Below are 25,596 nucleotides of genomic sequence, written 5' to 3' on the forward strand. Positions count from 1 at the left end.
AGCGAGGCGCTACCTCAGAGCGCTGGCGAAGCAAGGAAGTGCATATCAAAATGAACCTGCGAAGTGCTGCTCAGTACTCAAAACTCCTTCACACAGCGTTGAATCTCTCCAGAAGTCTCTCTCAGAATGCGTGGTGCACAAATGTCACCAACAAAAAAAGGCAGGAAGCGGTCGCCTTTAAATAGCGCTCCCCCAGTCCCTTCCTGACTGCAAAACGCTCCCCTCAACCTGTCTTTGCTAGCGGCAGGCGGTAAGGCAGGGGGCGCCACTCAATATCCGGTCCGGGGCACTACCGGGGCGTTGCGCACTCGACTGACATCACGATCTGCCGGCGCAAGAGATCGTGGCGGCAGTGTTTAGCGCCGCCGCAAAATATCTAGTTAATTTCGCGAGCGGTGCAAACATCGTCACGCCCGGGCGCTAGTTGCTTTGCGCCCCATTAGCGCCCTCTTAAGGCGCTAACGGGAGGCGCAAACCAACTGAATTTTTCCCCCTATGATCCTCTGCATAACTGGTTTGAGGAAGTACCGTGCCAGTCAGTGTGAAGAAGCTAACATTGTGTAGATAAACTTTATAATTCAGGGTGGTTCAGCTATTAGCAGCTACATTTCTTGCTTTTTAGGAACAGGGGTATTAATCACAACATTTTCTGCTGGAAGAAATTCTTTACTCGTTTTACCATTAACAGACAGAAATCTGGACAATCCAGAGGCAGTGGTGATAATGCTGGCTTCACGATGTTTTCACAAGCACTGTAACTGCCACTTAACTGGAAAAAAAAGTTACTGAAAAGGCCATTAATCTCTCTGTTCAAAGATGGAAACAAAGTTAGCGCTACAGCTGCTTGAAGGATTGCATGCCTAATTCAACAGGGGTTTGAATGCCCTGTGGGACTCTTAGTACTTAAAAGACAGATGAGCTTTCGGGGCCGAGGGACGCCCCACAAATTCCCCCCCGCCCCACCATCAAGAGTTGCAGATTTCAGGGAGGTCTGGGATACGCCTTTGCTGGCATTGCTAGCCCATCAAAAAATTCAACCTAACTTGTAAAGAATTTGAAAAGCATCTCATAATGCATTCAATAGCTAGGCTGACACTCCAGTGCAGTGCTGAGGGAGTGCTGCACTGTTGGAGGTGCCGTCTTTCGGATGAGACGTTAAACCGAGGCCCCGTCTGCTCTCTCAGGTGGACGTAAAAGATCCCATGGCACTATTTCGAAGAAGAGCAGGGGCGTTCTCCCTGGTGTCCTGGGCCAATATTTATCCCTCAATCAACATCACTAAAACAGATTATCTGGTCATTTATCACATTGCTGTTTGTGGGAGCTTGCTGTGCGCAAATTGCCTGCCATGTTTCCCACATTGCAGCAACGACTACACTCCAAAAAAGTACTTCATTGGCTGTAAAGCGCTTTGAGACGTCCGGTGGTCATGAAAGGCGCTATATAAATGAAATCTTTCTTTTTCAATGATCAGAGACTACCAAGGTTCCAAGGGTTAAAATATGAGAAGAGATTACATAAACTAGGCTTGTATTCCCTAGAATACAGAAGGTTAAGGGATGATTTGATTGAGGTTTATAAGGATTTTGAAAGGAATTGATAGGGTAGATAGAAACTTTTTCCGTTGGTGAGGGAGTCTAGGACAAGGGGACAGTTGCATAACCTTAAAATCAGAGCCAGGCCAATCAGGAAAGAAGTGAGGAAACACTTCTTCACACAAAGGATGGTAGAAATCTGGAATTCTTTCCCACAAAAAGCAGTAGATGCTAGTTCAATTAATAATTTTAAATCTGAGATTAATAAGATTTTTACTGTACTAGCCAAGGGTATTAAGGGATTTGGAGCCAAGGCGAGTAAATGGAGTTAGGATACAGATCAGCCATTATCTCAATGAATGGCGGAACAGGCTCGAGGGGCTGAATGGACTTCCCCTGTTCCTATAACAATTTAAAAGTTACTGCTGTAAGCAAACACACTACAATCAAGGGTTCTATTAAACATGGCCCTCTAAGCAGCTTCTGAAATTCGCTTTTAAAAAGCCATAAAAAACAACTAAATAGCGTAACAATTATAATATCAATGCATGGATAATTACAGGGATGAGCAACAATAGTTACGAGGAGAGACTTGAGATACTGGGAGTATTTCCACTGGAGCAAAGAAGTCCAAGAAGAGATTCAATATCGTTTTTAAAATTATGAAAAGTTTTGAATCGGGTGAATCGAGGAAAACTATTTCCTCTGGTTGAGGAGCAAGCGATAAGAGATTATCCACTAAAACCATCACTAAGAGAATCACAAGAGGGGTTAGGAGAAATCTCATTATGCAGAGGGTTGTTGGAGCATTGGATACTTCGCCATAGGGAGTAGTTGAGGCAGAGACCACTGTATCTTTTAAAAGGAAGAGTAGGTAATATTTGAAGCAGCAAAAAAATGCAGGGTTATGGGGGACAGAACGGTGCAGTGGGATTAGTTTTGGACTGCTCTAGCAAGAGAGCCAACACAGACGCAATGGGCCGAATGGCCTCCTGCTGCACTGAAATTCTACATTTCTATGGAGCTGTATTTTCTCTTTTATTCAGCTCATGGTTGCTGTTTCCTGAATTAACAGTTTAAAAAAAAAATCATTTTCACGATGTGGGCGTTGCTGGCAAGGCCGGCATTTATTGCCCATCCCCTAGTTGCCCTCGAGAAAGTGGTGGTGGGTCTTCTTCTTGAACCCCTGCAGTCTGTGCGGTGAAGGTGCTCCCACAATGCAGTTAGGTAGCGAGTTCCAGGATTTTGACAATGCTTTGTTGTCAATTCATTCATAACTTTGTTACTTCAGTCCAGCCATTCCTAATGTGATGAGCATAGGTGATTAACTTGTTAGTTTCAACTTCTTGCAGTTGGAAGTTGATTGGGGACCTAATCAGGCTTGGCTGTGATGCCCCCCACCTCCCCCACCCCACCCCACCCTCCGACAATACCAGCTAGCACTCCCTGTTGTACATGAATATTAGCAACATGTGGGAAGATGACAGGGTGGCTGCCCAGCCTCAGGGAACTATATCCCAGCACGAGTAGGTTTCAAAAAGAGGGAATATTGTTTGCGGGGAGCATGGAGAGATCAGACTAGTCCACTCACAACCTAAGCTTAACAATCTTATGATTCATTTACAGGAAACTCTTTTTTATCCGGCACCGACGGGACCGGCGTGGTGCCGGTTTATCAAAAAGTCCAGATTACAGAGAGGTATAGTAAAAGGTACGAGAGCTCCGTACACAGCAACAAATCCAGGCGTCCCTGTTGCATGGCAACAGGTGCAGGAACCCCGGCCACAGATCCAGGTGTCCCTGTTGCATGGCAACAGACGCAGGAACCCCGGCCACAGATCCAGGTGTCCCTGTTGCATGGCAACAGATGCAGGAACCCCGGCCACAGATCCAGGCGTCCCTGTTGCATGGCAACAGATGCAGGAACCCCGGTTACACGGCCACAGATCCAGGAACGGCCACTAATATGAAGTAAAACTTACCTGAACCTACTCCTGAATTTTGCCGGTTAACAGAGCTTTCCGGTTATTTAGGTGCCAGTAAATCGAGAGTTTCCTGTATTCTGCTCCTTTGGGAGTTGGAGAGAGACTGAAGGTTCAGTCAACCTTTGGGGGCATGGAGAGAGAGATTGAAGGCAGAGGTCAACCTTTGGGGGGGATGGAGAAAGACTGAAGGCACAGACAAATCGGGCGGATGGAGAAACTGTTGAAGGTAGCAAAAGCTAAGTGACATAATTTCTGTGATTTAAACTCAAAACCCCCAACTAGGAGTCAAGTGCTCAACATGCACCTTTGAACAGGAGGCAAACACGTTGTCCAGTGTCAGATCACCATCTGACCAACCATACTTGCTGTACGAAGCCGTTTTCATGCACCACATTCTCTCAGTGATTTCAGTTTCTGTGAAGTAAATTGTAATGATGATTACTGACCTCAACATCACGCTTGAGTTTGTCCAGAAACATCTTTTTATTTTCATCGCCAATGTGAATTCTCTGCCTTTCATTTAGAAAGTCATTGTCCTTCAGTGTTGGTAATTCTTTGGCCTGTAACAAAAAAAATATAGACCACGCTCAAATATAAAGCCTGTTACAAGCTGGATTGTACATTGAGATCAATCCTATTTTTAAAAAATTGTTCGTGACATGTGGGCAACACGGCAAGGCTGCCTTTATTGCCCCTTCCTAGTTGCCTTGAGCGATGGCACATCTCCTGCAGTGATTGTTTTTCCAAGTGCGTGGCTTGCTACATCGCGTCAGACGGCATTAAGAGTCAACCACCTAGTCGGGCTTAGGCCAACCCAAACCCAGCTGGCTCTTTAATGCTCTTCAGTAAAGGCAAGCTAGCACCCTACCCATGTGTAGGCCAGACTGGGTTGGTGTGGCAGCTTTCCCCCTGTTCCGAAAGGCATCAGAGAACCAGTTAGGTTTTTAGGACAGTCTGGCAGTTTACTTTACTGCTTTAAGTCCTTTACCTACACATTCTAAAGCCTGTGACATCTGAAGTGTGACAGATGTTGCAATAATCTCGTGTCTAGTCCAAAGATGTGCGGGTTAGGTTGATTGGCTATGATAAATTGACCCTTAGTGTTAGGGGGATTAAATACGTGGGGTTACGGGGATAGGGTGGGATATGTGTTGGTGTAGGGGTTACGGGGATCGGGTGGGATATGTGTCGGTGCAGGGGTTACGGGGATCGGGTGGGATATGTGTCGGTGTAGGGGTTACGGGGATCGGGTGGGATATGTGTCGGTGTAGGGGTTACGGGGATCGGGTGGGATATGTGTCGGTGTAGGGGTTACGGGGATCGGGTGGGATATGTGTCGGTGTAGGGGTTACGGGGATCGGGTGGGATATGTGTCGGTGTAGGGGTTACGGGGATAGGGTGGGATATGTGTCGGTGTAGGGGTTACGGGGATCGGGTGGGATATGTGTCGGTGTAGGGGTTACGGGGATCGGGTGGGATATGTGTCGGTGTAGGGGTTACGGGGATAGGGTGGGATATGTGTTGGTGTAGGGGTTACGGGGATCGGGTGGGCTATGTGTCGGTGCAGGCTCGATGGGCCGAAATGGCCTCTATCTGCACCGTGGGGTTTCTGTGATTTCTGTGACAACAACAACTTGCATTTTTACACAGCGCCTTTAACATCGTAAAAGGTCCCAGGGCGCTTCACAGGAGCGATTATCAAACAATATTTAACACTGAGCCACGTAAGGAGATATTAGGACAGGTGACCAAAAGCTTGGTCAAAGAGGTAGATTTTAAGCAGCGTCTTAAAGGAGACGAGCGAGGTAGAGAGGCGGAGAGATTTAGGGAGGGAATTCCACAGCTTAGGCCCAGGCAGCTAAAAGCACGGCCACCAATCATGGAGCAATATCTGGAATGTGCACGTTATGTGACATATTATTGGGTATCTTCATATGAGAAAAATATTGGCTATCACGTGGACTAGAAATGGTGGAAAAGTTTCCCAAATTTCCAGTGACTGTGGGCCCATCATTCCTGTCTTCACTGATTTCAGCAACACAATGTAGGCATTCTTGACTGTAAGTGTTCTCCAGGCAGCCATGGTGCATCTTGGAGTTAGAATCCCAAAGCTTCAATATCAGCAGACATGCTCCCACTGTGCCTTGGCAATGGAAGTCACCACTACAGAGGTCATTAGTATTGCCACTTGCTCAACAGCAGACTGCAATGCATACAGCCATTGTTTCCGTATCACATCAATCACGTGGGAGATGCCAGTACAAGCCTGGGTCACTCGTGTCCGGGTACAGTTACACAGGCGCCATTTCAAGTACCCTGACCAATTGGCCATGCTTTATGTGCAGATTTAGATCGTGAGCATCAGTGGGCCACCTGTCCATGAGACACGTCGTAGCCAAGCTCGATCCTGTCCACACATGCACACTTCCAGCAAGATCACTGGATCAGGCTGAATTCCTCCCACTTCCTAGTCCAGGGGCACTACAGCCAACTGTGGCTTCCCTGCAGCCAGATCAACAAAGTCAGCACAGGACAGGGATCGCACCCACAATGGGTGGTAACTTATAAACTGAGCCGTCTGTGAGGTTTCTCAAAGACTAGTCTACCTACAGTTATAGTCAAAAGGTTCCACACGAGCACCAATACACAATATGGGGATTTTAATTAAGTTTGTGTCTTTAGTTTGGCTTGTAGAAACAGCCAGTTTTTATTTCTTTTACCAGATTTTGCTCTTCATCATTAGCTTGGTTTAAAAGCAAGTAGCAGGCGTGTCCTAACTCGCACCAAGTCCTGCTCATCCATCTCCCCTGTGCTCACTGGCCTACATAGGCTCTCAGTTAAGAAACGCCTCAATTTTAAAATTCTCATCCTTGTTTTCAAATCCCTCCATGGCCTCACCTCTCCCTATCTCTGTAATCTCCTCCAGTCCTATAATCCCTCTAGATCTCTGCGCTCTGCCTATTCTGGCCTTTTAAATGTTCCAGATTTTCATTGCTCCACCATTGATGGTCATGCTGCATAGGTCCTAACCTCTGGAATTCCCTTCCTAGACTGCTCCACTTCTCTTTCCTCCTTTAAGATGCTCCTTAAAACCTACCTCTTTGACCAAGCTTTTGGTCATCTGGTCTAACATCTCCTTATATGGCTCGGTGTCATTTAAAAAAATATAATGCTCCTGTGCAGCGCCTTGGGACGTTTTATTACTTTAAAGGAGCTATATAAATATAAGCTGTTGTTGTTTAGGGTATGTGAACCCTGGGGGCAATCATGTGACACACCACTGGATTTCTCTATTTGGAAAGGAGGAAATTTCACACTTGTCCTTATAACATCGTCAACACCATTTCTCTTCCCCAATTAAATGACATTTTGTGCCCAAGTCCCTGAAACATGGCTTTCCAGCCTGACATCCTTGACTGCCAAAAAGAGTACCCACTTTAAATATCTGCGGATCCACCAACCCTCCCCCCGCAGAACCTACAAATCTTTACTCTTGTGCCAATTCATAAGATGATCATGGTTGAGGAGGCCCATTCATGCCATCCTAGCTCACCCATGAAAGATCTACAGTCCCCAAGAGTGCCTAACCACTGCCCCTTGACATTCAACGGCATTACCATCGCTGAATGCCCCAACATCAACATCCTGGAGGGTCACCATTGGCCAGAAACTTAACTGGAACAGCCACATAAATACTGTGGTTACAAGAGCAGGTCAGAGGCTGGGTATTCTGCGGTGAGTGTCTCACCTCCCGTCTCCCCAAATCCTTTCATAAGTTTGTTTGTTCAAGTTCCTCTGTGTTGGTGAGAGAATGTCAACCCGTTGTGTCTGCCATTGAATGTATGTGAGCTGCGGGCAATCAGAATGATTTCTAGAACCACAGTCCAAAGATGTGCGGGTTAGGTTGATTGGCTATGATAAATTGACCCTTAGTGTTAGGGGGATTAAAATACGTGGGGTTACGGGGATAGGGTGGGATATGTGTTGGTGTAGGGGTTACGGGGATCAGGTGGGATATGTGTCGGTGCAGGCTCGATGGGCCGAAATGGCCTCTATCTGCACTGTGGGGTTTCTGTGATTCTGTGAATAGTGCAGCACAGAAGGAGGCCATTCGGCCCATTGAGTCTGCGCCGGCTCTTTCAAAGAGTTAGTCCCACTCCCCGGCTCTTTCCCTATATTCCTGCAATTTTTTTCTCCTTCAAGTATTTATCCAATTCTCTTGTTCAACTCTGACACTAGATTTTCCTTGCTGACACTTAAATGCACTTAAAATGGTTTTTAAATTCCTGCTTTTGGAAAGGCTTTCAAAAAGTTGAATTTATACGAAGTTTATTTGTTCAAGTTCCCCTGTGTTTGTACAATGCTTTTACTACCAATTCACCGGCTAACATTACAAGATTGGTGTTACTCAAACTTGTAAACTAACTTTTTATAGACGTATCTTTTTCTGCCTTTTGGTTCTTTATCAAAAGAAACTTAACTGGACCAGCCTCATAAATACCGTGACTACAGGAGCAGGTCAGGGGCTGGGTATTCTGCGGCGAGTGTCTCACTTCCTGACTCCCCAAAGCCTTTCCACCATTTACAAGACACAAGTCAGGAGTGTGATGGAATACTCTCCACTTGCCTGGATGAGCGCAGCTCCAACAACACTCAAGAAACTCGACACCATCCAAGACAAAGCGAGCCTCTTGATTGACTGCAGTGGTTCCAAGAATTGCCCTCGAGAAGCCGACTCACCACCACCTTCTCAAGGGCAATTAAGGATGGGCAATAAATGCTGGCTGTGGCAGCGACGCCCATATCCCAGGAACGAATTTTAAAAAATCACAGCATCAAGCTATTTCTTCCATGATTTCAGTGTTTTTGTCTCCAATACTCTACTTGATAATTCTTGCCGTGAAGGACTCCTGACAACAGTCCCAGATGTGCTTTTTGCCACTTCCAACCCGCTGCCCCTTTCTAATGCAATTGAGTAGTACTCCATATTTACTATTTCTATACCATTTAGCCACTTTAGCAGTAGTGTTGATTTTCTGTGACACCAGCTGGGAAACCATGTTCACAAGTAGCTCAGGGTCCAGAGACGACATAGCCCCAGTTCTCTGATCCACTCTCTGTGATCGCAGGAGAGTGGGACTGAAGAATGATTCCTTCTGAAGTCCTTTCTTAGTCACCTCCTTTCACGACCGGAAAGCCCAAGTTTTTACATTCTTTCCTCAAACTCCCTTCTTTGTTCGTTTGGTTAAAAGTAAATCTGAATTGACTAACAAAAATGTGATAAAAAATGTATTTAAAAAAAATAGCAGCTACAAATAATGCCACATACCAATAGATTCCCCAAAGAGGAAACAGAATATAGATATTTGGAACAGTAATTTTTGTGTGTAACTTCAAAATCATGTTGTAAATGTGGATCCGAGGTTGGTACTCAAACGTCCAAGAGTAAAGTGTGTCTCTCAGACTGTTCAGGAAAGTTCGGCATTTGGAAACGGGCACTTAAAGAAAGAAAGACTTGCATTTATATAGCGCCTTTCACGACCACCGGACATCCCAAATTTACAGACAATTAAGTACTTTTTTTTTTAATGAAGTGTAGTACTTTTTGCAATGTAGGAAACGTGGCAACAAATTTGTGCACAGCAAGCTCCCACAAACAGCAATGTGATAATGACCAGATAATGTTTTTGTGATGTTGGTTTAGGGATAAATATTGGCCCCAGGACCCCTGAGTTATCCCCTGCTCTCTTCAAAATAGTGCCATGGGATCTTTTATGTCCTCCTGAGAGAGCAGGCGGGGCCTCGGTTTACTGTCTCAACTGAAAGACGGCACCTCCGACAGTGCAGCACTCCCTCAGCACCGCACTGGGAGTGTCAGCCTAGAATTTTGTGCTCAAGTCCCTGGAGTGGGACTTGAACCCACAACCTTCTGACTCCGAGGCGAGGATGCTGCCTCCTCCCTGGTTTCTGACCCTCCGTCTCAATCTGCCCACTGAGCCACGGCTGACACTTAAAGCACATACCTTTTGCACACAGTGATTCCTCTCCTCCTACTGATCCAGGACATGTCATTTTCCGAAAGGTAAAACGTGGGACACGCCACAACGTTTCTGGCATATTTGGTCAGGGAGTGTCATGACCGTGGCTATCATTAGCATCATTTCGATGTTACAGAAAAATAACCGCACCCTCTGCACTGAATGATCCCTTGTATTGTGTTTTATTTCTTACAAAAATCTCAAAATAGAAGCTTTGTCCCACGTTATAAAAAGATTTTCAACGGGAAGCTTATTCAGTTGTTTGTGATTTAGATATCGTCTGTACTTACAGCACAGAGGGAACAATGTTTCATTGACCGTGCCCTTGCCTATCAGTTTACACATTTTATCCTGTTGAAGCTGCTGACTTATAATTGCATATAGTGTCACGGGCACGGACAGCCCTGTAGTACCCTGCACAAGTGACGACTTTTCATCTGCAAGCCTTTACAGCCAGTGTCAGCAGGGTGTGCATCCATTAGGGCAGTGTCGTCCACTAGAAATTGCTGACTAGCCAGAGGTGTGCATAGGGCGACACGATCTTAGCGACATGCGCTAGTTTTAGTAGAAAACGCGGTACACACAATATAGGTCAACTTACTTCGCGTGTGTATTTACTTAACAAACATCTACCACCAATTACTTGCACACTCTGCTTTTCGTCTTACCAGATTACCAACTAACGCACAAAAAGGTTAAAGTTCACATGTATACGCCATTGAGATCACATGCCTAACGACCATGTTAGCACACACAAGGCATCGAATCTGGGAGCTTCTAATCTAAAGGGAATCTAGATAAGAACATGAGGGAGAAAGGAATAGAAGGATTTGATGAGAGGGTTAGATGCAGAGGGATGGGTGGAGGCTTGTGTGGGGCATAAACACTGGCATGGACCAGTCGGGCCAAAGCTGGGGTTGTTCTCTTTAGAGCAGAGAAGACAAAGAGGAGATTTGACAGAGGTGTTTAAAATCATGAAGGGTTTAGATAGAGTAAATAAATAAAGAGAAACTGTTTCCAGTGACTGAAGGGTCGATAACCAGAGGGCACAGATTTAAGGTGATTGGCAAAAGAACCAGAGGCGACATGAGGAAAAAATTTTTTACACAACGAGTGGTTAGGATTTGGAATGCGCTGCCTGGTAGGGTGGTGGATACAGATTCAATAGTAGCCTTCAAAAGGGAATTTCATAAATACTTGAAGGAGGAAAAATTGCAGGGATATGGGGAAAGAGCGGAGGAGTGGGACTTTTTTTTATTCGGTTATGGGATTAGGGCATCGCTGGCAATGCCAGCATTTATTGCCCATCCCTAGTTGCCCTCGAGAAGGTGGTGGTGAGCCGCCTTCTTGAACTGCTGCAGTCCGTGTGGTGATGGTACTCCCACAGTGCCGTTAGGGAGGGAGTTCCAGGATTTTGACCCAGCGACGATGAAGGATCAGCGATATAATTCTAAGTCAGGATGGTGTGTGACTTGGAGGAGAACTTGGAGGTGGTGGTGTTCCCGTGCACCTGCTGCCCTTGTCCTTCTAGGTGGAAGAGGTCGCGGGTTTGGGAGGTGCTGTCGAAGAAGGCCTTGGCGAGTTGCTGCAGTGCATCTTGTAGATGGTACACACTGCAGCCACGGTACGCCGGTGGTGGAGGGAGTGAATGTTTAAGGTGGTGGATGGAGTGCCGATCAAGCGGGCTGCTTTGTCCTGAAAGGTGTCGAGCTTCTTGAGTGTTGTTGGAGCTGCACTCATCCAGGCAAGTGGAGCGTATTCCATCACACTCCTGACTTGTGCCGTGTAGATGGTGGATTGCTCTTCAAAAGAGCCGGCGCAGACTCGATGGGCCGAATGGCCTCCTTCTGTGCTGCACAGTTCTATTATATGGCTTAGTGCTACACTGGGTGAGGCCTAACTTTACAGCTTCATTGTAATTTCATCTTTCACTTTTTGAGTCAGATTCAGTTGCCACATAATAGCGTTGGTCCGTTGTTTTTAAGATAGCAATTACATAGAAACAGGCCATTCGGCCCGACAGGTCCATGCCGGTGTTTATGCTCCACACGAGCCTCCTCCCACCCTACTTTATCTCACCCCATCAGCATACCCTTTTATTCCTTTCTCCAACGTGTACTTATCCAGCTTCCTCTTAAAAGCATCTATGCTATTCACCTCAACCACTCCATGTACTGTAAGTTCCACATTCCAACTACTCTCTTCCAGCACAGAGGCCTGGAAACCAGCATTAACTGTAAGAATGTAGCTGCAATTGCCTGTTAATATCTTCTGAAAGATCGAATGCCTTGTTCTCTAATACCTACTACACTGTATAACACATAGTGTATTACTCCAATCATCAGTACAGTGTTTGCATTCTGGGTCTACCCTATCGCTGCAGTGAGCTTGCCTGCAGTGTACAGCAGATGATTGATGGATAAAACACGTCCAACCAATACCAGCTAAAAATCAGACTTAACAACCATTCATCTCACGACTGAGACGTTACTGACACAGAATGGCTGCACAACAATGTTCACTGCACGTCAAATAAAAAGCAATTCAATGTGCAAGATGTTTGAATGTGGAGTATTATTTTAGAAATGACAGATTACAAGAATAAGACGAGAAAGAAAGGTACATTACAGAGTCTTCCACCAGCAGAGTCCCAGCGGCTTTGAAACAAAACAAAAAGCTGGAGAAATATCTGGTTAGAAATGGGATCAAAGGTTATACGGTCAGATTGAAGTGATCAAATGCTCTATGGGACATGATGGATCCCGAGCTGCTGGGACCACAGGAATGCCATGCCAAGGGAGTAGCCAATCAAGCGTGGATAATGCAGGAGGCAAGGCAAGAAAGATCTTTCAGGATTTTGCTCAATTTTCCCGTCAGAGGTGCAAAGAGATTTGTTGCAACATGTTTCCCTCATGAGATTTAATTTAATGTGCAGTACACACTTCTGCTGCATATATGACAAATAAAATTGAATTGAATTGAATTGAATTGAATAATGGGCGGGTTGTAGTTAATGGTCACTGTAAGTTGCGCTTTGTTCTGCGCGGCCCGTTTCTTTTAATGTGCGGTCCATCTTTGCGCACGCGCGGTATTCACGATGGAAAGGCCGGTGAGCGGCCTGTGCAGGTTGCTGCGTGGCCGGGAACATTGGTTGTAGTCCATGACAAGGAAGTTTGTACATGCAAGGTACATGGAAGGAGGGGGGCTTAATGGATCAGACTTTTTCCTCTTCTTTAAGCGCTTTTGTACATTATCAGCAATTAATGGTTTACAGTTAGAACAAGTGCTCTAACGCAGCAATGTCTTTGAAGGAACAGCATAGATAAATTATATAATTACACACACAGCTGCTAACATTACCTTCAGAGATTAAACCTTCTGGAAAACCATGCACTCATGATCTTTCGATGTATTGCCCAATCCACTCTGGGGACAGGTATTGTGAAGGGAATATTTCAGGTAGGTTTACATTTAGCCAGATGAGGTCTAGTAACAACTTGAGCTATTGCATTAATTATCTGAAGAGGTTTTATTGTACATCTATTCCCTTTTATTAATTTTAAATAAGATTTTTCTTTCACCACATCTGGTTTCTCCTGGCCGCACACTACTGGCGGGCAGGATACTGCTGCCAGGCTTCTACGCCTAGTCTCTAGGAGGTGCACACAAGCAGCACCAGTGTGTGTTCTTCCCTGTGGGCACCTTCTCAGGAGAGCGATACCAGTAAGTCATCAGAGAACCAAGTTCGAGGAACAGCGCCTCATCTTCCGATTAGGCACTTTACAGCCTTCCGGACTCAATATCGAGTTCAACAATTTCAGATCATAACCTCGGCCCCTATTACATTTTTATATATTTTTTATCCACACCTTTGTTTTGGCCCTTCCCCCTTTTTTTTTCTCTCCCACATGGCAGCTGTCTCTCATTCTGCCAGTGCATTTCACACCTAATCTAGAGCCGTCTTTTGTCTCTCCACTAGTCCTCTTAATGTCTCTTCACTTCTCTTTTGTTCTTTCACCCCCATTTCCCAGCCCCCAAACTGGCCTTTTAATCTGTTTCATTTTCTGTGCTTTTTCAGTCCTGACGAAGGGTTTCGACCCGAAACGTTAACTCTGTTTCTCTCTCCACGGATGTTGCCTGGCCTGCTGAGTTTTTCCAGCATTTTCTATTGTTATTTCAGAGAACCAACTGGTACAGCTCTGAGCCCACTGCTGTGAGGCTCAGTGCATTGGAGCTTTGCTGCAGCAACCTTGCAGCCAATTCTGTTGTTTTCACAGTCGGCATTAGTAATATCTTACAGGGATTGAAGTAGCCTTCTGTTCCGCCACAGGCTATGCCGCTATCACAACAAACAAACAAAGGCCAATGGCAGTAAACATCCTCAAGCCTCATCACTGAGAGGCCCATTGTTCCTGTCAATTCCATAAATACAGAATGATTTAATAAACCGTCATGCTTTTTTTTATTACAAAAAATAAAGAAGTTTTCTTTCGACGGTAACAATCAAAAAAAAAATCATTTATGGATGTGGGCGTCGCTGGCAAGGCCAGCATTTATTGCCCATCCCTAATAGATAACAAATAAAACATTGCACTGTTAACTGCGCATTCCTGGCTCTTGTGGATGAAAAAAAACTTTCAAGTTGACTGCTTGTGAATATGTGTCTGTCGTACTTCTAAGATAAAACCAATGCTGCTATGATGCATATAAAGCAAGGGTGCTGTTGTGTTACACAAGGGAAGCTGAGGGAATGATTATGCATTTCATATACATAGATCATCATACCTTTTCCTTTCCACTGGCTTCCCTTGATACCGTTGAACCCTAAGGAAGTAAACAAGAGGAAAATATTACCATTGTCTTTTAAACCAGATATTTTAAAATTTTACTCTCCTCAGGTCTCCCTTGACCGCACGTCACGCCCAAACCAAGGAGGATGGCAATAAACCTATTACCAAACCCTTGCAAATCCCACGCTTCGGTCCACTTTCCCGGGGGGGGGGGGGGGGGGGGGAGGGGGTACTGAGCTGCACGAATGTGGAATGGAAGGATTCATCCTCCTACTTTCCTTCCTTCCCTGTAGTGAGGAATGCTAATCATCTGCTCCCTGAGAGCACATGGGAGATCAGAACTTGCTTATGTGGACAATTATAAGCGCAACACCACATCCTGCCATACTGTGGCAAAGTGTCCTTTATTGGACAAGGTAGGAAACAGTTAGAAATACAGCTGTGGTATGGACGGTAAGCATTCTATAGCATGGCAGTACAGGATATCTATAGGAAATTTTAGCAGACGTTAAATTAGGGCTGCAGTCAATGGCAGTTCAGCTTATCAACAGTATTTCCCCCCACCAATTGTATCTGCTTCTCAGAGGTGCGAAGTTCTCTGTTGAGCAATTTCTAACATGTTTTTTAGCTCCAACATAAGTCTGCAAAAGCGAAGAGCTCCACACAGTTAATACATGCAATTTGGGTGTAATTCAGCAAATTGTTGAAATAACTGAAATGATGGAGCACGCTGGTGTATACAGTACAGGTTGTACATAGGAACAGGAGTGGGCCATTCAGCCCCTCAAGCCTGGTCTATCATTCAATTAGATGATGGCTGATCTGTATCTCAACTCCATTTACCCACCTTTCTTCCATATCCCTCAATACCCTTACTTAACAAAAATCTATCGATCTCAGTCTTGAAAATTTCAATTGACCTCCAACATCATTACAACGTACAATCTACATTATAAGAACATAAGAAATAGGAGCAGGAGTGGGCCACACGGCCCCTCAAGCCTGCTCCGCCATTCAATAAGATCATGGCTGATCAACGACCTCAACTCCACTTTCCCGCCTTCACTTATCAGGAGTAAAACAGCTAAAGTGCTGAATTTCCGCAGATGCAATCTGCATTGATTTTAAAAGTCTGATCCTTGTCCTCAAATTCCTCCATGGCCTTGCCCCTCCCCAGCTCTGTAAGCTTCTCCAATCCTACAACCCTCCAACATCTCGGTGCTCCTCCAACTCTGGCCTCTTGCGCATCCTATATTTTAATCGCTCCATCATTGGCGGCCGTGCCTTCAGCTGCCTGGGCCCTAAACTCTGGAATTCCCTCCCTAAACCTCTCTGCTTCTCTCTCTCTCCTCCTTTAAGACACTCCTTAAAACCTACCTCTTTGACCACGCTTTTGGTCACTTGTCCCAATATCTCCTTATGTGGCACAGTGTCAAACTCTGTTTGATAACGCTCCTGTAAAGCACTGTGGGATGTTTTACTACGTTAAAGGAGCTATATAAATGCAAGTTGTTGCTGTTGTATTGATGACTGTTATTTGGGCATCAAAGCCAAGTCTGATCTTGTCCTTACCCCAACACCCACATGCGCCCTTTGCAGGAGGGATCACTGGATAGCAAGCAGGAGCAGGAACACTCTTGGATGATGTTTTCCCCCCCTCCCTAATCGGGGGCGCTGAGGGCAAAAGTAGTGTCCCAACTACAAAGAACCAGAGGAGACACGAGGAAAAACGTTTTTAAGCAACGAGTGGGTAGGATTTGGAATGCAATGTCTGATAGGGCGGTGGAAGCAGATCCAATAGCAGCTTTCAAAAGTGAATTGGATAAATACTTGAAGGAGAAACAATTGCAGGGATATGGGGAAAGAGCGGGGCTAACTGGATTGCTCTTCGAAAGAGCCGGAGCAGACTCGATGTGCCGAATGGCCTCCTTCTGTGCTGCACTACTCTATGATTCTATACTCTCAGAGCTTACATCTCGTAATTCAGCACAGTTCAGAATTTAAATCTGGGCCCAATTGGTTTGCATGGCTCAGTACCACATTGGGCAGTGCGTTCACTCACAGAGACTTTGGGGCAGTCAGTGGATTTGCAATTTTTATTTATATAATAGAAGCATTCATTTTTAGTAGAATGTACTTAAATTTCCCTAAATTAAGTTAACTTATACTCTGCATTTAATAATTAATTATTCACTTCATTAAATAATTAAATTACTCACTCTGTTCCATAATTAGTTGACTTACTCCCAGCATTTGATTCATTTAATAACTGAATTAAAAACATATCTATGGTGAACAGATGTTATAATTCAGCAATAGTCTGGTGATTATATTTTTATTAATATTATTAAGGAGCCAAAGAAGCCTATAGGTTAGCAAACATTTTCTCTGTGGCTATTACAATATTCAAAGATATTCCAGCCAATACGTGTAAAATTTAATTTTAGCAGCACAGTATGTCCATTTACACTTAAAATACCACTCAATTGCATTCATCTGCTAATCAACATGAGGGATGTCAGTACAGTACTAGGAATAGCATGCGTCAGATCAGAGTAAAGCACCCTCGACTTGTCCCAATAATGTGCATTAACCCCACTTTCAAAAACATATCCGCAGGGGAGTTCTCCCTGGTGTCCTGGGGCCAATATTTATCCCTCAACCAATATCACTAAAAACAGATTATCTGGTCATTATCACATTGCTGTTTGTGGGAGCTTGCTGTGCGCAAATTGGCTGCTGCGTTTCCTACATTACAACAGTGACTACACTTCAAAGGTACTTCATTGGCTGTAAAACGTTTTGGGATGTCCCAAGGTCGTGACAGGTGCCATATAAATGCAAGTCTTTCTGTCTTTACACCAGTGTGATAGCTTCATATCCCACCGTGGTCTAACCAAGTGAGATTGCACAGTTAATGCAATCTTTTACGAAGAGTTTTGTGGTATGGACCTCGGAACTGGGGTGAAACATCCCCCCACTCATTTCATACAGAATCATTACAAATCAGGAGAAAGCGAGGCCTGACCTACACCCCATCAGTCTGGCTGGATTCACAGCCATGTTCCAGAGATGAGGACAGTGCGTTAACACAGTGCTGTCGTCAGCTCCTTCCTTCATGCACAGCTTCCTGGGAACGAGAGCCAGAACTCGGGGGGGCACAGAGCAAAGATCGTAAGTGCGCGCGTACAATCACGTGTTCCCGAGATTAACTTTGGTTCCGGAAACTGGAATACTTTTTGCAACAGACGACACCTGGGAGAGTTTAAGGGCATTTTTACATTACTAGAATGCAGCCAAATGTATTTATTCCTCCATTGTCTGCAGCCCATAGTGTAAATGGAAGGATATTCCCCTTAGCAGAGAGGTCAATAACCAGGGGGCAGAGATTTAAAATAATTGGTAGAAGGATTAGAGGGGAGTTGAGGAGAACTTTTTTCACCCAGAGGGTGGTGGGGGTCTGGAACTCACTGCCTGAAAGGGTGGTAGAGGCAGAAACCCTCATCACATTTAAAAAGTACTTGGATATGCACTTGAAGTGCTGTAACCTACAAGGCTACGGACCAGGAGCTGGAAAGTGGGATTAGGCTGGAGAGCTCTTTTTAGGCTGGCACAGAAGCGATGGGCCGAATGTCCTCCTTCTGTGCCATAAATTTCTAATGATTCTATATTCAAAGAGAACAATGGCAGTGTACACTCACCAAACTGTGGGTCTGTGAATCTGTTGAGGCCAGCAGCTTCTGCAAGGCATACGTGGGGAGCCGAGCCTCACAATTGGCTTGAACCATCCTGAGTGAAGGCCTGTAGACGGGGAACATAGGAGCAGGAGGAGGCCATTCAGCCCCTCAAGCCTGTTCCGCCATTCAATCAGATCCTGGCTGATCTGCGACCTAACTCCATATACCTGCCTTTGCCCCATATCCCTTAATACCTTTGGTTAACAAAAAGCTATCAATCTCCAATTTAAAATTAATAATTGATCTAGCATTAATTGCAGTTTGCGGAAGAGTGTTCCAAACCCTTTGTGTGTAGAAGTGTTTCCTAATTTCACTCCTAAAAGGTCTGGCTCTAATTTTTAGACGATGCCCCTTAGTCCTAGAATCCCCAACCAGTGGAAATAGTTTCTCTCTATCTACCCTATCTGTTCCCCTTAATATCCTGAAAACTTGGATCAGATCACCCCTTAACCTTCTAAATTCTAGGGAATACAACCCTAATTTGTGTAATCTCTCCTCGTAACTTAACCCTTGAAGTCCAGGTATCATTCTGGTAAACCTATGCTGCTCTCCTTCCAAGGTGAATATATCCTTCCTAAGGTGTGGTGCCCAGAACTGCTCACAGTGCTCCAGGTGTGGTCTAACCAGGGTTTTGTACAGCTGCAGCATAACTTCTACCCCCTTGTATTCTAGTCCTCTGGATATAAAGGCCAGCATTCCATTAGCCTTTTTGATTATTTTCTGTACTTGTTCATGACATTTTAATGATCTATGTAACTGGACCCCCAAGTCTCTCTGGACCTCCACTGTTTTTAACTTTTCACCATTTAGAAAGTACCCTGTTCTATCCTTTTTAGGCCCAAAGTGGATGACCTCACATTTGCCTACATTGAAATCCATTTGCCCATTCACTTATTCTACCAATATCCTTTTTATGCTTTCATCTACACTGCCTACAATGCCACCTATCTATTTACAGACGGAAGACGACCGTTCGGCCCATTGTATCTGTGCTGGCTTTTTGCCAGAGCAATCCAAAACTAATCCCGCTGCCCTGCTTTCTCACCATAGCCCTTGTATTTTCCTCCGTTTCAAATATCTATGCAATACTGCTGTAAAAGATGCCACTGCCCCTGCCTCAACCACTCCATATGCCTACAATCCTCTGTATAAAGACATTTCTCCTAACTTCTCTCCTCATTCTCGTAGCAACAATTTTAAATTAATGACCCCTGGTCACCGACTCCCCAACCAGAGGAAGAGACTTTCCCTATTCACCCGATCAAAATTTTATACACCTCAAATTTTATAAATTTGTAGGGACAGTTGCACATAAAATCATAATTGCGAAGCATTGTAGCTTTAAATTATTAATGGGCACTGTGCCTTTAAGATTACCAATAATCAGTTGGCTTTCGCTAAGGCCCCACTTAGTAGGTTCTTCTTTGGTAGGTCATGCTGATAAATACCACCTCCGCATCAAAGTTTACTTTGAAATTTCCTTTGACAATAGAAACTTTAAAAAAGCAAAGTATCCAGTTTTGCCGCATTTAATCCTTTTCCAAGCCTGTTTATAGCACAGTTTAAAAGGAATTAATTACACAGTTGAAAATTACAGGAACTATGTTTTATGGTTCATGTAGCACTTTCACAATGCTGCAGTCAGAGGTCTGACTCACAGCACAGGCCAACATTCAAGTATGCCACCCACAGTTGTGATGAGTTTCAATCAGAGTGTTGGGGGGGGGGGGGGGGGGGGATTGGCAGGCAGACATTGAGAATGAAGTAGGATTGCTTGTCTCACAGAGTGACTAAACAATCATTTCCCCTGTAATCATAGCCATTTCAGGGAGGGGGTGTGGGGGGGGGGTGGTCGTGGGTAGGGGTGGGGGGTCGTCGGAAGTGTTCATCTGACTCACCAAAAAACAGTCTTTATTCACTGCTGTCACTTTGAACACTACCTGTTATCAAACTGATGGATCGGGGAATCTGTACGTCTAACTCGTTCGCTATGCACCACCCCCTTTGTGGTCTCATTTGCCCAGAGCAACAGTTTGCAAAAATAACATGGTTGACAGTGCACTGAACTGGACGCCTCCTGTTGATTTGTAGATCAGCGTGCAACGGAGAGTTTATGCTGGCCTTTCATGATAGTTAAAGAACAACACGTTTACAGCTTGCTCCTCTTTTCCCGTCATTCCTTAAGTTGCTGGCTCTTGCTGGGGTAGCGTTCCATTGGCGCTAGCCATCATCCACTGTTGAGCCCAGACCTTGGGAGGGGGCGGGGGGTGGGGGCTGGCTATTCGACCACGCAAGTCGTCACAACCGAGCCCAATCCTGACCTCGTCCAACATCCGCACACACATACGTCCCAGCAGAGACGATCAGGAATGGCAAGCAAGGTTCACTAGAATGATTCCTGGGGTGAGAGGGTTGTCCTATGAGGAGAGATTGAGTAGACTGGGCCTATACTCTCTGGAGTTTAGAAGAATGAGAGGTGATCTCATTGAAACATACAAAATTCTGAGGGGGATTGACAGGGTAGATGCCGAGAGGCTGTTTCCCCTTGCTGATGAGTCTAGAACTAGGGGGGAGGGGGGTGCATAGTCTCAGGATAAGGAGTCGGCCATTTAAGAATGAGATGAGGAAGAATTTCTTCACTCATAAGGTTGTGAATCTTTGGAATTCTCTACCCCAAAGGGCTGTGGATGCTAAATCGTTGAGTATATTCAAGACTGAGATCGATAGATCTTTGGACTCCAGGGGAATTTAGGGATATGGGGATAGTGCAGGAAAGTGGAGTTGAGGTCGAAGATCAGCCGTGATCTTATTGATTGGCGGAGCAGACTCGAGGGGCCGTATGACCTACTCCTGCTCCTAATTCTTATCTAACCCTGGCTGAAATCTCCCCATCCCTCACCCAAAAGCAGCAAAGGTAAATGTAGTGCCCACCTGCCCTTGCGTGGTTGAGACCAGCAACAATAAAGCCAGAGATTAAATCTGGACCTTGCTGGGTTATGGCTCAGCTATTCAGTTGATATACTTGTTGCGCCACGGTGGGTGGGGAAAGCTAGCTCCGAAAGGTTTTAATCACAGGGAGGCTTAGCCAGCAGATATCAAGAATAATCAAATGGCTTGTTCATTTAACAAGAGTAAGCATTTAAACAGCTGCTTCACCCACCAAGTGATTTCACGTGGGGAGCGGGAAAGGAGGAATCGTCTGACTCACCAGAATAGGTTTCTATTCATAGCTGAAAATTCTGAACATTTATTGTTATCAAACTGACCTGTGAATCAGCTCCATGTTAGAGTTTGAACATTCAGTAGCTAAGGTAAATGTTCGGTGTTATTTTTGCTCATATAAAAATCCCCCAATTAATTTGTTCCTCAGCCGTGGCTCACCCTCGCCTCTGAGTCAGACGGTTGTGGGTTCAAGTCCCACTCCACAGACTTGAGCACAAAAATCTAGGCCGACACTCCCAGTGCAGTGCTGAGGGAGCGCTGCACTGTCGGAGGTGCCGTCTTTCGGAGGAGATGTTAAAACGAAGCCCCGTCTGCTCCCTCAGGTGGACGTAAAAGATCCCGTGGCACTATTTCGAAGAAGAGCAGGGGAATTATCCCCGTTGTTCTGGGGCCAATATTTATCCCTCAATCAACATCACTAAAACTGATTATCGGTTCATTATCACATTGCTGTTTGTGGAAGCTTGCTGTGCGCAAATTGGCTGCTGTGTTTCCCACATTACAACAGTAACTACACTTCAAAAAGTACTTAATTGGCTGTAAAGCACTTTGGGACGTCCGGTGATCGTGAAAGGCGCTATATAAATGCAAGTCATTCTTTTTTCTCACCTCAAGTGTTTATGACTCCTTACTGGGGTATAGTACCTTGTCCAAATGGCTATTGTTCATGGGTGAGCCTAGTCAGTGCGCATCAGTGAGCTGTTCCACTACCGTGAGCATCACAGGCGAGCCCGATGCCCGTCCCAACTGATCTTCATACAGGTGAACTTCAAGCGTGTGTCACTGGAGAGAGATCAGGAGCAGGGACCCTGACTGATTTATTCCCCTCCATAGCTCAGGAGCACAAGGCCAAAGGTAACACCCCTTTTGCCATCTTAGTTGAGGTCAGTCAGCGCAACACCACGCACTAGGGATTGAAACAGAGATCGTCCCTCTCTGTACGGCTCATGGCACGCTGAGCCATTGTGGAACTCAACTAAATTTTAAATGTTTTACTCACTGATAGTAAAAAAAAACTAACAGGAGTCATTTTGCCGCAGTGCAAGCATGCAGTTCACTGGGCAAGGTACTGAGGGTTGTATAGGACTCATCACCTGCTCTATAAAAGGAAGGAGAATACATCGAAGGGGGAGACAGCTAACCTTGTGGGTGGTGGTAAAAACTTTAAAGCATTTTATACTGAAAAGTGCACCAGCCCCTGCCCCTCCACGAGGAACACTCCACAGATGCATCAACAATCACATGCTCGTCACCTCCATCCTTACCAAAGCTTTATTAGCCTCCTGTGTCCCAGCAAATTGACTTCAAGATCCAGGTCCTCAATTTTAAATACCTCTATGGCCTTATTATGTCCGACATGAATGATCTTTCCTTGCCATATGCCCTTGCTTGTACCTTTCACCCTTTTGACGCTGGATTACGGTTCGTTTCCCACCTTCTCCTCTCCCACCTTCTCCTCTCCCACCATCAGAGGCAAACTTTGTTCAGTTTCCACTTGTGGGGAAGAGCGTAACTAGAGGCCATCAATATAAGACAGTCACCAAGAAATCAAATGGGGAATTCAGAAGAAACTTCTTTACCCAGAGAGTGGTGAGAATGTGGAACTCGCTACCACAGGGAGTGGTTGAAGCGAATAGTATAGATGCATTTAAAGGGAGGCTGGACAAGCATATGAGGGAGAAGGGAATAGAGGGTTACGCTGATAGAGTTAGATGAGAAAAGACGGGAGGAGGCTCGAGTGGAGCATAAACACCGGCATGGACTGGTTGGGCCGAATGGCCTGTTTCTGTGCTGTATATCCTATGTAATGCCCCTTCCCTTAGGAAATTCTCCCTGCACCACTATGTTGTTACCCCGCTCACTGCCTTCAAAAGCGTCGCAAAAAAAAATCACCCTTTGATTGTGCCTTCAATCTCCCCATAGAACCTTTTCCTGTTTTTCCTCCCTGTTCATTGGATACCTTTTCTACGCGAAGCTACCTTTATGTATGGAGAGCTGTGTAAATAATTTTTTTTTTTTTTTTTTTGCAGATTATGGTCCCCTTTCTAAAACAGAAATGATATAAAATTCCACTGGTCTAACTTGCTTGGTTGTTTGGCTTTTAAAGAGGCACATGCAGAGAAATTCTGGAGCAGGCGACAAGTTTCTGTCTGGGATATTACCTTCAGGTCGTATTTCCTGTGGACAATAAGTCTGTGGCTAAATACATTTCTCGTTACGGTCATGTAAGTCTCCACTCCATCCACTGTTAACCGGTACATGCCCAGGAACTGGGGAAGAAGCGTGTTGCCATGACATTCCACAATATACTAGAAAAAGAAAAAAGAAAAATACATTAACAAACAAGAGCAAAGTCAAATAGTTGTCATTATATTAATAACCAGTTGCTATTTTCTCTACTTCTCTCCAGAAGGCATGGACTCTCGCTGGGGTATGGCTCCACAGGTGCTGCCTATTTTCACATGATGGATAGCGAGCGTCAAAAGGTTGTTCAACCAAGGAGGACAATGGCAGATGAGCCCCATCCCACTCTCACTTGATATCAAACGTGGAAATTTTCCAGCAGACATCACAGAATCCGCAGCAAGAAACCTGCTCCATTTTCTCCCCCTCCTTAGTCCAGGGGCACTGAGCCTATCTGCAGCCTCCAATTAACTCAGCGTAGACCAGGAAACGAACCACGGACCGTGCGGTCGGTATGTCCCAGTGCAACACCGAGTAGTACAGTTACATACTAGACCATTGGTGGAGCTCCCATCTGCTGCTCATTTTTAACATTCTGATGCAAAAAGTGCTGTACTTCTTAAGACTTATTAAATCCTGGTGCAGCCGACATGTTTCTGTCTGGGATATTACCTTCAGGTCATATTTTCTCTGGACAGCAAGTCTGTGACTAAATACAATTCTCGCGATTAAACATTGGCTTCATGACTCTCCATTCTGACCCACTTCCACTGGCCTGGATTTAACTTCTGTGCCCATTGCAAGTTTGAGCACCTTAATCCCAGCAGACAATCATTCTTTTCTTGCTGCTGATCAAGGTGGCAGCCAAAGACTTCAAGCTTTAGTTCAAGGTTACGCCCTGCCCAGCTTCGAACCAGTTTTAAGTGGTTGACCAAGTGTAAACCAGACACAAAAAATAGAAGTCCTTCCCTCAACTTACTGCTGCATCTTAAGATGTGAAAGATCGATAGATTTGGGGCACTAAGGGAATCGAAGAATATGGGGATCGGGCGAGAAAAATAAAGAAAGACTTGCATTTATATAGCGCCTTTCACGACCACCGGATGTCCCAAAGCGCTTTACAGCCAATGAAGTACTTTTTGAACTGTAGTCACTGTTGCAATGTAGGAAACGCTCCCACAAACAGCAATGTGATAATGACCAGATTTGATTGAGGGATACACATTGGGCAGGACACCGGTGAGAACTCCCCTGTTCTTCTTCGAAATAGTGCCATAAGATCTTTTACATCCACCCGAGAGGGCAGACGGGGCCTCGGTTTAACATCTCATCTGAAAGACAGCACCTCTGACAGTGCAGCACTCCCTCAGTACTGCACGGGAGAGTCAGCCTAGGGTTTTGTGCTCAAGTCTGTGGAGTGGGATTTGAACCCACAACCTTCTGACTCAGAGGTGAAGGTGCTGCCCACTGAGTGTTGGGTTGAGGTCAAAGATCAGCCATGATCTTATTGAATGGTGGAGCAGGTTCGAGGGGCCGTATGGTCTACTCCTGCTCCTGTTTCTTATGTTCAATGAATTTTCATCAACAAATAAAACATCAGAGCTCAAACCGTGATCCCTTCACCTCGCCAAATCTCCTGTCCAGTTTTAGCATACTGCAGGCTTACTGCTTTGAAAGCTCCAGATCCCAACCTTTGTCACAGCCCTTAATCAAACCAAACTTTGCCTGCATCCAAATGTACCTGATGGTATTTTTTTAAAATATTGTGCATCTCTGCTACGTCTTCACTAGATATCATTTTAATGACGAATCTCTTGTCGTACGTGGTGAGGAACCGGGCTCCCATTCGATTCTGCGCATCACTGTTTAAGGGGGCGCTCCGTGTCACTGAGTTCTGAAAGAAAGAACAGATTTTGAGTACACGTCGCAGGAATAACCTTTTCGAACAATGGCACATGGATTTGCGTTGCCTACTGTAACTTCTTTACCCAGAGAGTGGTTAGAATGTGGAACTCGCTGCCACAACGAGTAGTTGAGGCGAATAGTATAGATACATTTACGAGGAAGCTGGATAAACACATGAGGGAGAAAGGAATTGAAGGTTG

At 45.2% G+C, this 25,596-nt stretch overlaps 1 protein-coding gene across 1 annotated transcript in view; it reads right to left on the reverse strand.

The window, feature by feature from the left end:
- The window catches only part of LOC147101038 (phosphatidylinositol 5-phosphate 4-kinase type-2 beta-like), a 148,273-nt gene that overhangs the window by 20,394 nt on the left and 102,283 nt on the right, over positions 1-25,596 (reverse strand). The window contains exons 5-8 of the mRNA XM_085966207.1: positions 25,233-25,385; positions 23,470-23,616; positions 14,344-14,382; positions 3,973-4,080 (exon numbers count right to left, since the gene is read on the reverse strand). Coding sequence (XP_085822333.1) covers positions 3,973-4,080; positions 14,344-14,382; positions 23,470-23,616; positions 25,233-25,385 — 447 coding nt within the window. The remainder of the gene's footprint in view (positions 1-3,972; positions 4,081-14,343; positions 14,383-23,469; positions 23,617-25,232; positions 25,386-25,596) is intronic.

This window comes from Somniosus microcephalus, chromosome 24, assembly GCF_052327205.1.
Source record: "Somniosus microcephalus isolate GS21.2 chromosome 24, FLI_Smic_1.0, whole genome shotgun sequence".
Lineage (NCBI taxonomy): Eukaryota > Metazoa > Chordata > Chondrichthyes > Squaliformes > Somniosidae > Somniosus > Somniosus microcephalus.